Below are 11,175 nucleotides of genomic sequence, written 5' to 3' on the forward strand. Positions count from 1 at the left end.
CTCCTGATGCTTGCTTTAGTTTTAAAGTCTTCGAACTCTTGCGGTTCAGGTGAAGTGTTGGTGCTCTAAGGTGCAAAGTTTTAAAAGAAGCTGTGTCATAAAGTCTGACTTTCTGCTTCCCCAGAAGAGCTTTCAGCATTGCCTGAGATGCCACAGGTGTCCCGTCTGAAGTACGTCTGTTCTTCCTGGGATAGTGCCGGACGTTCTGTGGGTGTGACCACCCCTCACAGGAGCCTAGCAGGACTTGCCAGTGGGAAGTGTCGTGGACTGAGATGTGTCCCAGGAGTCGAGTTGAGGCCCGCACTCTGCGTGGTGGTGTTTGGAGAGAGGGCTTTAGGAGGTAACTGAGGTTTAGTGAGGTCACGAGGGTGGGCCCCTGCTCTGGTAGAACTGGTGGCCTCAGGAAGAGGGAGAGAGACTTTGTTCTCTTGCACCATCAGAGAACACAGCAAGAAGGTGGCCGCCTTAAGCCAGGAGGAGCCCTTGCCAGGACCCCATCCGCCGGCTACCTCCAGGGCTGTGAGAAGTGAACTTCTGGTGCCTGAGCCACCTCTAGTGTGTGGCAGCCCGAGCAGATCAGTATATGACGTCTTCTCTAACTAGCTGAGATATGAAAGACATAGGAGTCTTCAGAAGTGATATTTAAAATGCAGCGGTACGCTCTGCGCAGGTCTTAGAGAGTGTCTGCGTGTGCCACGTGGAGGTCTCCTGCTTCGAACTCCGACCCGGAAGGAAGGAGCTCGCTGCTGTGGATGTTGCCACATGCCCTGGAATGGCCAGGGGCCGCAGGCAGGCCGAAGCTGTGAGATCTTCACCCACTGAGTTCACATTTCTTCCACATCCTGAATTGTGATGTTTAAGTCTAAAAATAAATATTAAAGCAAGAGAAATGTCTCCATTGAGATTTTCACAAAAGCTCGTGTGCCGCTTGCCTCTGCAGGGGAGCTGGACTTGGAATCGCTGCACCCAGATGCAGAGCATCCCTCCCTGCCCAGTGGCCTGCTTGAGAACCAAGCAAGGAAAGCTCAGGCTGCCAGGGCAAGACGTGCTGCCCTCTGTGCTTGAACGGTTTTTCTTTTAATTAAATAAGAAAAAAAAAATGTGTTGGATTAGGAAAATTCCATCTGAGTCAGAACCCAGGGAGCGCTTGTCCACGAGGCCCTGGGTTCCATCCATGCCAATGGAAAAAAAAAATTAAGTCAGTTCCCAGGCAACCGTTCCCACCCTTACTCTCAGTTGTTGGTGTGATGTGCTTTTCCCTGACTGCAGGATGACTTGAGAGGCATTTAGTTTTTAGACACACATGGACTCGCAGAGGAAGTAGAACAGGGGACAGAGAGACAGCTGCCGGTGTGGACACAGCATTGTTGGACCTGTTGGTGAGCTAAGAGGAGAGCGTGGTGGGTCGCCCTGGAGCAGGCCCGTGAGGATCATCAGAGACAAGTTCAACTCTCTCTGGGGGCTCAGAAAGAGACAAGTTCAGCTCTCTCTGGGGGCTCTCTTGAGGGTACAGCTCTCTGTCCAGAAAGTTGAGCTCCTCGGAAGCACGTGGGGAGTGCTGGAGAAGCCCACCCGGCAGGAAGGATTTGGGTGCAGAAGTGACCACATCACCTCAGTGAAGGCCTGAGGTCGGTCAGTCACCTTGTTCTACTTCTGTTCACGGAGGAGAGGTATCCACGCGAGTCGGTGCTGGAGCAGCTATCATCTCTGCCATGTGACCTGCCCCAGTGACTCCCTGTCCATCCTACGTGACGTACACAGCTAGAAAGAGGAATCGCCACTTCCGTAGGCAGCCATAACTAGAGGGACAGATTCTTCTTTCCTAGTGGACGCCGACACCTGTGCGCCTTCCTCCTGTGAGGTCCGTGGAAGGAGCAAAGGCGACTGAGGCAGAGACACCAGGCCCTGCTGCACCATCCCGTTGCAACCCTCGGCAGGCTGGGCTCCTGAGCCCCTGCCTCTCCCCATCCCGAGCTGACTGCCGCAGGTGGCAAGGCCCCAGTGTCCCAGTGGGACAGCCACGCCTGGCAGAGCTCATGGATGTGGGAAAGCAGACAGATGAACTCACTCTGCATCTTTGGAGACAGGCCATGTGTCATCTCTGAATTGGATTCACTGCATTGGTCTGTGTGTTGCTTTCTTGGTCACATTATAATGAGCATCTTAAATTTTTTTCTTTTAACTGAAAATATTTCTTCCTGTTTTGTGTGGTATAACATGAAATTGGCATTTTAAAATAAAAATTTTATACGAAACTCAAAATCTATAAACAACTGTCTTAATTCCCATTTTACTCCCTCATACCAGTATGAAGTCTGGCCTTGTCTTTGTAGTTAACAGATCTGTCTCAAGTCCGAGTGTGTGGTGAAGCTGCAGACCCGGTGCTCTGAGAACTCATGCATGCTGCGAGTGGGTGCTCCTGTCGCTAGGTGAGTTTAACGGACAGGCGGAAAGCTAGGTAGGGCCACTGTTTCTCTTTCATTTGTCTTGCATTCATTCTTGCGTGTATCTTTCACGTAAGAGTTCTTCAGGGCTGGAATGCAGCTCAGAGGTAGAGCACTTGCCTAGTGACGTGCGGGGCCCTGGCTTGATCCCCAGAAACACACATTTTAAATACGGCTTATTGTAGCATTTCAGAGGTTAAGAATCATGGGCTAGAAGTGTTGACAGTAAATGTGTAAATTCTAAAGCTGAAGGGTCATTTCCAAGTCCATTGCCAGTAGTCTGCAGAGCTGCAGTCTCCCCGCCCCTCCAGCTCTGGATGCGTCAAGTGCAAGCTCTCAACTCCATGTCCTCCACAGATTCCTCCAACTCCACTTAGTGGGTCACCTCACTGCACATCCCCCCTTGTTTGTGGGTCATCTCACTGTGCCTGGGGCCTAGCTGGGGACTGGATGTTACCTGGCATCTTGACACCTCTTTTCTGCCTCGAAGGATTTTCCCTGTGGTGTCAGGTGGAAAGGACCCATTGGTGACCCGAGGGTGGGGCTCTGTGCTCCCAGCACTGGTCAGAGCAGACAGGTGGTGCCTCCTGGCTACAGGAAGCTGGACCCAGCTGGGACGGAGTCCACACCCCTGCATTCCTGGTGCTCTGCTGGGGCTTCTGTGCCCTCAGCTCCCTTCCTCTGATTCCCCACATCCACAGCCTTTCTGCTTGGGTTCCTGAGCAAACCCTGGATGACCCAGCGCATCTAGAAAAATGGTGTGAAGGCCTGCTAGTCTCATGTGTTAAGATAGGCACTGGACATGGACCCCTCACCCAACTGGGATGGGCTTTGCAAACCAGGACACTGAGTGTAGTGTCTTACTGTGAAATCCTAGAACTTTAAGATCATTTAAAAATTGCCCAAAAGGCAATTTTATACAATATATTTGGGGTACCTGTGTTTTGATCGTGACCCATCACTGAAGTCAGGTGTGGGATTTTCCATTTATAGGGCTATATCTGTGCCCAAAAAGTTGTGGATTTTGGAGCATTTCAAATTCCAGATTTTGGGATTAGGGATGCTCAACCTGCACTTGACCGCGGGATCCCTGAGAACCTTGTAGTTGGCAGAAATTCCGTGTCAAAATCAGTCATTTCCATGGGAAACAGAAGTCAGAGCTAGGCAGGTTCTGTCTGGCCCTGACAGTTATTTTTTCCTGTAAGAAGCTCTTGATGAAGTTTCCTATCTAAAATAGCTACAGAGAGTTGTAAGACCTGAACTTTGAGCAAATCAAATCTCAGGGGACCAGCCTAGGCCTCTATGATCTCGTAATGCCTGGCCATGCCCCTGCCTCCCTGGGGTCTGGATGCCCAGGGCCTCCCATCCCATCCGTGTCCATCCTGTCTCTGGAGGATTCTGAGCCTGCACTTTCCTTCCCTCTGTGTCTGGAGCACAGTTCCTCCTCTTTGAGAATGTTTACTTGATGGACCTTTCATTCCCCAAACCTTGTTTTTAGCATCTCTGAGTCACTGGGTATCATCTCACAAGCAGAGAGCTTTGGGTTTTGCTTGGTGAGTCAATCTGAAAATCTTTTTCTTCTCCTAGTGAGTTCAAATTTATTAAAACAAATAATATGTGTGGGCTTAGCAGTCTTATTTTTATGTTGTATTCACTCTGTTTCTTGTTAAATTTCTGCATATCTGTTCAGTTCTCTCTGTTAAACCTGTTGCATGCACTACTTTTGGCATCGGGATGGTCCTGTTTGTGTTCTCCAGCCCTTTTCTCGCACCTTGGCTTCCACTTTAAACTCTTCTTCTCATGAGCCACTTCCCCTCCCCCCCCCCTCATTTTTCAAGCTTGGTATGTCTGTATTGTCAGAATGTACGATAGTCAGTCCTCCGGCTGAGACTTTGGGTGGGGTAGGACTTCATTATGCAGGAGGGGCTCTGAGAAGAGTCCCTGAGACACTGTCCGTCTGAGGGGGCTCTCCTCCTCCTCTGTCCGTTCCTTCCCTCCTCAGCACCTTCCAGTAGTTGATCTGGACTTCCTTTCAATTCCTCCTCCTTGGTGGTCCAAGGCCCTCCCTGGACTTTCCCTTCTTCCTCTCCCTGTCCTCAGTCTCCATTGAGGCTCCTGCCCTGAGGTCCCCTGGTGGACCCTTCCCCAGGGCGTGCCGGGTTGGGGCTTGCTGGCTGACATCCAGGTGAAGAAGGGCAGTGGTTCCTCCGGCTGGTTTGGGTGCCCAGCTGCAGGCTGCCGTGGTCATGCGCGCCCTGCGCCCTCCTGGAACTCGCTGCTCTGCAGCTGCCTGGAGCCTGTAGGATGCGGCACGGGGTGGGGTGGGGGGGAGGCAGGGGTGGGCGGGAGCTACAAGAAAAGAGAAGGTGCCGTCAGAGCCCAGTGGAAGGCAAATAAGTTCCTGTGCACCATGCCTGGGGTGCATGGAAGATGGGAGCCCCCCTCACTGCTCTGAGTGACAGGACCCAAGAGGGCTTGTGCTATTTGCCTTTGGGATTTTGAGATTCCTGGTAAGTACATACTGTGGTTCTTGGTTGAATAAAAAAAACTTGTGGGTGAATTAAACGTATATGCACCAGTCAAAAATACCATCAGTAAACACAAGGAAGACGAGTGGAGTAGAGGAAAGGGGTCGGAGGAGGGAGGAGGGAGAGCGCCAGTTGTACTGCACGCTGTGCAAACCGAGCGCCCACACTAACTGTGCGGCACTTCCAGAAACAAGCAGCGTGCACCAAGCCTGGCCCAGCGCCCCCAGGCTCAGAGTAGGCCGCTCCCCCCTGGGCTGGCACAGCCTTCTGCCCGGGCAGTTTCTTGCACATTGAACCGGCGGCCTCCCCAGCCTCAGCAAAGCCAAAGGGTCAAGGAAATCTAGACCAGAGAAGGCTTGTTCCCAGGAATCCCCCCCCAGACGAGCTCTGGCAGCTCCTGCCCTGAGAAGAGACCTGAGCGCCGTCCTCAGGGACCTGGCTGGGCGCCTGCTTCACGTGGGAGCAAGATAAAGCCCAGGAGGAACGTGGGCATTCACTTTCCTGCCCCAGAGCCACGGTGGTGAGGGTCCCTTCTCCAGAAAGAAGACCTCAGTGTTTTTCATGTATTTATGTTTAAAAATTTCAGTTCGGATCAAAATTCTGCAGAGTGTTACCCAGAAAAAAGCATTTCCATGAGGGTTCCTTAAAAAAAAAAAAAAAAAAAAAAAAGATATTTTTAAGACTTTTTTGGAAGTACTGAGGATTGAACCTCGGGGAGCTCTACCACTGAGCTACACCCCCAGTTCTTTTTATATTTTATTTTGAGATAGGATCTTGCAAATTTGCTGAAGCTATTCTCAAACTCACCGTCCTCCTGCCTCAGCCTCCCTGGTAGCTGGGACTACAGGCGCGCCCCACTGACTGCGAACTGAGACTGCACGACCCTGTAATCCCAGAACGCTGATGCCCACGTTTTCTTTACCGCAGGAGTTCTCAGAGCCCTCTGAGCTCTCAGTGCTCAGGTGGGGAGAAATTCAGGACAGGTCGCAGCAGAGCTTCGCTCCGCACGCCCAGCCTAAGAGGCGGCCTCAGGGACACAGGGTAGGACTGGCCCACCCTGCAGAGCCCCCAGCGGGACACACTCTCACCTGGACATCTGCAGCCCCCGCTCCACTGCCCTGCCTGTGGTTCCCAGGCCCTGGGAACCTAGGGGGCGCACTGGCGCACCCTGCTCCAGACCCAGTGGTGAGGCTTCTGGGCCTGGATCTGAAAGGGAAGCGCAGAGGGTGAGCCCTGGACATGGCTGCCCGCTTGCCTCCAGGGACCTCCTGTCCCAGCCTCCCTGGCTGTCCGTGCCCACAGACCTCCTCACACAGCTCTGGGGTGACCCAGGCTCGGTGTCCCATGGCGTGGAAGAATTCCACCTTGAGCTTCAGGAACTCCTTGTAGAGGTCTGGCCAGTGCTCCTTGCCCAGCAGGAACTGGAAGATGCTGCGCTTGGGGGTGGGGTTGTCCTCCTCCATGTCAGAGGCGATGTAGCTGCCATGGGAAAATGGGACGCTCGCCAGGACCATGCTCTGGCTGCCCCTTGTGTCCCAGGGGCTTCCTCCCTCAGCCTCTGGGCAGGGTGGTGCTTTCTGGTCACTTTTGCCACCTCAGGGCCTTTTCCTTCCTCCCATGACCACATGGCCCCTGAAGGTCTCGAGCGCTCTGTGATCAAGAACAACCCCCCCAGTCCCCTCTTGGTAATGGTGCGACCGAGCCTTGCTGATGGGGTGACGAGACGTGTGATTCCGGGTGGCGGGCAGATGGAGCACTGCCCTGAGGAGGTGCTTACAGAGCCAGGAAGAAGTGGACCCTGTTGTAGAGGTGTCCGGGCAGCCCGACGCGGCCGAAGTACTCCACCACCATAGACAGCAGGTACTGTGTGGGCACAGGAGGCGGCTGAGTGGCCCTGCTGCCATTTGAGGGCCGAGGCCCTGAGGGTGTGGCTGAGGGTCTCGTGTGACTTGAGCCGAGGGGAAGGGCAGATGGGCAGTGTGCCCCTTCTCCTCTGGCCTGGAGACCAGGCCCCTGCAGGGCTTCTCCTGGCATGGCCAGCCCCCTGGGGGTGGACCCGTGGGCCCTCTGCCCCTCACTTGGGGGCTGCAGGTACCTTGTCAGACACTTTGAGGAAAATGTCAGCCTCCAAGAAGCTCTGGATAACAGGATCCTCTGCAGAGGGAGGAAGATGGGGAGGGCTGGCAGCGGCCCTCTGGAGACAGAGTGCGTGGGGGACTCCTCCGTGGGGACCTTCAGACGAGGAAAGCAGCTGCTGTCCCAGAAGGCCAACCTCAGCATCCACACGTCCCCTCCCTGACTCACGTCGAGAGGCAACAGGGGACGTGAATGTGGGGCTATTGCTGAATCCTCAGTGGGGTCGTGATGGCTGAAGAGATTTGACAACTTTACCTCCACCTGAAAGCTTGGACCTGGCCTCTGTCTCTGACACCACGGCTGCCACTTTGTCACGTGTGACAGTGCTGCTGCTCTGCCCCAGCAGTGTGCGCTGGAGGCGCAGCCCCTGCCTGCTGGACTGACCTCCCTGCAGCAGTGAGCTGCCCCCACCCCGGGGTCCTGTGGCTGGAGCTGTCCCAGGAGGGCCGGGCCCTTCCCCTTGCCCAGGACAGGGACGCTCGCACAGCGGCGCCTTCTCCCCCCACTGCCCTGGAAGAGCACTGTGCACAGCCTGCGAGGTCCAGCAGCCCAGCGAGGCCAAGGAGCTGAACCCGAGAAGTTCAGGCCATTTAAAGTTCAACTGAAACTGGTGGGCGTGGCTCCTGGATGCTGCACGAGACAGTGTGACTTTGGTGTTGTCCCCAAACTGCCACTGGGTCTGCTTGTGGGCCCAGTGTCACCTTCTCAAATGGCCCTTCTTTGAGTCTCCTGCTTCATAAAGGTCCCCTGCCCCTCTATGCCCACGTCTAGGGCCCTTAACAACTCCTTCCTTGTCATTGTCCCCTGAGCTCACTGTTTCTGCACGTGTTGTTTGTTTCTGTGTCCTCCCACTCTCTGTCCCCACGTCACCAGTCTCCAACGGCCTGACTGGTGGGAGATGAAGAGTTGGTCTCCGCGGGCTGGCAGGGGACGGCTCTCCCACCTGGAGCCTCTTCTGCCCTCCAGAACGTGGCTCAGAAAGGAAGCTCCCTCACAGCTCCACGTTGGTGCCCCCTGCCCTCCCTGAGGGAGGCTCTAGCCACTGTGCCCCACAATTCTCAAGTTCCAAGGCCCGGAGCACGTCACCAGCTGAGAACCTACCCAGAAGTCGGTAGAAGGCTTCTTGGTCCTCGGGGCGGTAACTGGGTCTTCTCCTCTTGTTCATCCGCAGTTTTGTCCCCTGAATGTGGTCGATGGTCCATATGTTCTTCTGTTCCCTCCTCTTCCAGAGCTTCAGCTGGGAGATGGCTTCTGAGGAGGCTGCAGTAGAGGCGGCCAGGCTGCCCTCCTGGGCGGCTGCAGAACACAGGCCCCAGGTGAGCTGGGCTGCAGCCCCGGGAGCTCCTGCACTGTCCCAAGACAAGATCCCGCCTGGTGGGGGCGGGTGCCAAGTGCCGGCTGGGCAGTGACTGGCGCCTCCTGCAGGATCAGGGACGCTTTGGGATGACCGAGGACATACCCGCCTTGGTGTTCACCAGTCTCCTCTTCTGGCCCCTCTTCCTCCTGGTTCTCTGCTCAGGAACAGCCTCTGAAGAGGCAGCACTGGAGGCCAGAGGGCTGCTGGTCTGTGGGGCTGCAGGGAGAGGGGACCCTGTGACCACGGGAGGGACGCTCTTGGGCTCCTGCCTATCACTTGCCTTAAGGAACTTGCAGGTGACAACTGCCAGTGTAAGACAAGAACAGCCACTGTCCCCTTTGCCTTTCTCTATCAGAGCAGCAGCGGGTTGTTCACCTTCTGTCCCCAGGCCAAGGCTGCACTCTGGGGCCTCTTCCTGGGGGCTGTTCAGCCTGGGCGACACCTCTGTGGAGACAAATCAGAGGTCCAGTCGTTATTCTCCCATGGCTACAACGGCCAAGAGGAAGGGCCTGCCCGGCTCAGCCTGACACCCCTGCCTTGTCCCTGAGAGCCTGACTCAGGAGAGTCAGAGAAGGGGGCACAGGACTGGGCCATGCTGTCTCAGTCCTCCATCCAGAGGCCAGGAGCGAAGGGGCCTTGGGCCACACACCTGCCTCCCCGTCCATGAGCGCCGTGTCTTCTGGCCCCTCCTGTCGCTCTTTTGGTTTGGAGCTCTGAGGCAGCTGGCATGGGCCTCAAAGGACCCCTGTCTTCCCCGCGTACAGAAGCACGGGAGGGACCTGATAGGATTCAGTCAGGCGCTTCCTTCCGCTTGACCTGCCTTTTGTGAGACGATAATCGTTTAAAGTGCAATAATGGGAGCTAAGAGTTTTGATTACTTGTTAAACGTTGGATGCTGACCTGTGCACTAAGCAACACCTCGTTCAGCCCTAAAACGCGTGAGGCAACTGTTACAGTCCACCTGGTTTGCTGTTGGCAGAACCGAGACTCAGATTTGTCTGGGTTTGTCCCTTGACCATGGCCAGAGTCCAGGATCTGCCCTGAGAACTTGTGTCTCCGCTGAAGGGAAGAGGGCAGGGAGCGCCACGCGTGTTCCCATGGGCTCCAGCGGGTGACACGTACTTGTTTTGTCATCAACTCTACGTACATATCCTGGGAAACAACTGCCAGTTCACAAGGCAATCACGTCTAAGCCCTAGTGATGCCAGATGGCCCTGTCCCCGCCCGCGCTCCCGAGGCCCTGGAGGCCGCCGTCAGTGGCCGGTCTCCTCTGGGCCCCTTCTTCCAGCTTCACCTGGCTCTCCTGCCCACATGCCCTCCTGTTCTCTCTCCCTCCCAAATCTGAGACCTACTGTGTCCTGCTTCATGACTAGCCATTCATCTGAGGTTCACGGCTGTGTCCCCCTCATTCCCTGAGGCGCCTCAGAGGAACACAGCTCAGGACGGGGATGCGGCCCAGACCCGGAAGAGCGACACCCTCCCTGCAAGATCAGGGTCATGTTCTCTCCAGACCAAGGCCCGGAGCTGAGACCATGCTCACCAGACAGTGTGGAAAGAGCACTGGCCGTAGCCAAGCCCTCGGGAGCCAGTGGCTTCAAGGTTCCGGAGCCCTTGTCCTGACCACTGATGACCTCACGCATTCCACCAGGAGCTGCTCGCCACAGGAGAAGGCCACGGGCTCCAGGGAGCACGTGAACGCTGGAGTCACCACCTCACAGCCCAGCTGTACTTAAGACCCTGTTCTGTGTTCAAGTCCATTTATGGTTCCAGGTGAAGGAGACATCCACACATTAGGGGACCGAGAAGCCCCAAATTGAAAGTTGATCGATTCCTCATCTGTGATAAAACATCGCTTTTTATTTGTGTTCAGCTACTATCATATTAAAATGAAAAAAGTTTAAACTTTTATATTTTGAGATGGTCACATGCAACTAAAATAATTCACAGACGTCCTGTCCCCACTCCACATTTTCCCTAATGGTAACAACTTGCACAACTGTAGTAGAATTGAGACAGAACAGAAAATTGAGATTGGTACAGTCCACCAGCCTCATTCACATTTCACCAGATTTAAATACAGTTACTTATGATTGTGTATTAGTTCTGTGCAGTTTTATCTCCTGTGCACATGTGTGTGACCACCATCAAGATCACACAGTTCTATTAACAAGGATCCCCCATGCTTCACCTGTATTGTATGCCTTCCTCCCCAATCTCTGGCAACCACCAAACTCCTCTCCAACTCTAATTTTGTTATTTCAAGAATATTATGTAACTGGAAGCAGGCAGCGTTTTTCACAAATTCTTCCAAGTTAATTCCTTTTACTGCTTAGTAGCACTCCAGGTTGGTAACTGTATGTGTTAGTCAGCTTTGTGTTACTGTAACAAAATACCTAAGACTATCAATTCAAAAAGAAGAACCACAGTTGAGGGTGTGGCTCAGTGGTAGAGCACTTGCCTAGCATGTAAGAGGCTCTGGGTTCAATCCCCAGCACTTCAATAAATAAGTTTAACTTTGGTTCAGAGTTTTAGAGGTCTTAGTCAATGGTTTCTTGGCCCTGTTGTTGGGGCAAGGCCGCACATCTTGGCAGGGAGCATATGGTACAGCAAGCTACTTGGCCAGGAAGCAAAAAAGAGAGGAGAAGACCCTAATTCCCTTCAAGTACACACTCCCAGTGACCTAAGACCTGCAACAGCTCTCTACATCATA

At 54.2% G+C, this 11,175-nt stretch overlaps 1 protein-coding gene and 1 non-coding gene across 2 annotated transcripts; one reads left to right on the plus strand and one right to left on the minus strand.

The window, feature by feature from the left end:
- Nucleotides 1-6,118: 6,118 nt before the first annotated feature.
- LOC124963520 (putative speedy protein E7) lies at nucleotides 6,119-10,105 on the minus strand. The gene is made up of 8 exons (XM_047523249.1): nucleotides 10,006-10,105; nucleotides 8,841-8,909; nucleotides 8,568-8,681; nucleotides 8,210-8,404; nucleotides 7,068-7,126; nucleotides 6,750-6,835; nucleotides 6,277-6,451; nucleotides 6,119-6,178 (listed from the first exon to the last, which is right to left on the minus strand). The coding sequence occupies exons 1-8, from the start codon at nucleotides 10,103-10,105 to the stop codon at nucleotides 6,119-6,121; spliced, it is 858 nt and encodes a 285-aa protein (XP_047379205.1).
- Nucleotides 10,106-10,892: 787 nt separating this feature from the next.
- Nucleotides 10,893-10,965, plus strand: Trnaa-agc (transfer RNA alanine (anticodon AGC)). The gene has a single exon. It is a non-coding gene; the product is annotated as a tRNA-Ala (tRNA).
- Nucleotides 10,966-11,175: the final 210 nt, after the last annotated feature.

Source organism: Sciurus carolinensis, chromosome 13, assembly GCF_902686445.1.
Source record: "Sciurus carolinensis chromosome 13, mSciCar1.2, whole genome shotgun sequence".
Classification (NCBI taxonomy): domain Eukaryota; kingdom Metazoa; phylum Chordata; class Mammalia; order Rodentia; family Sciuridae; genus Sciurus; species Sciurus carolinensis.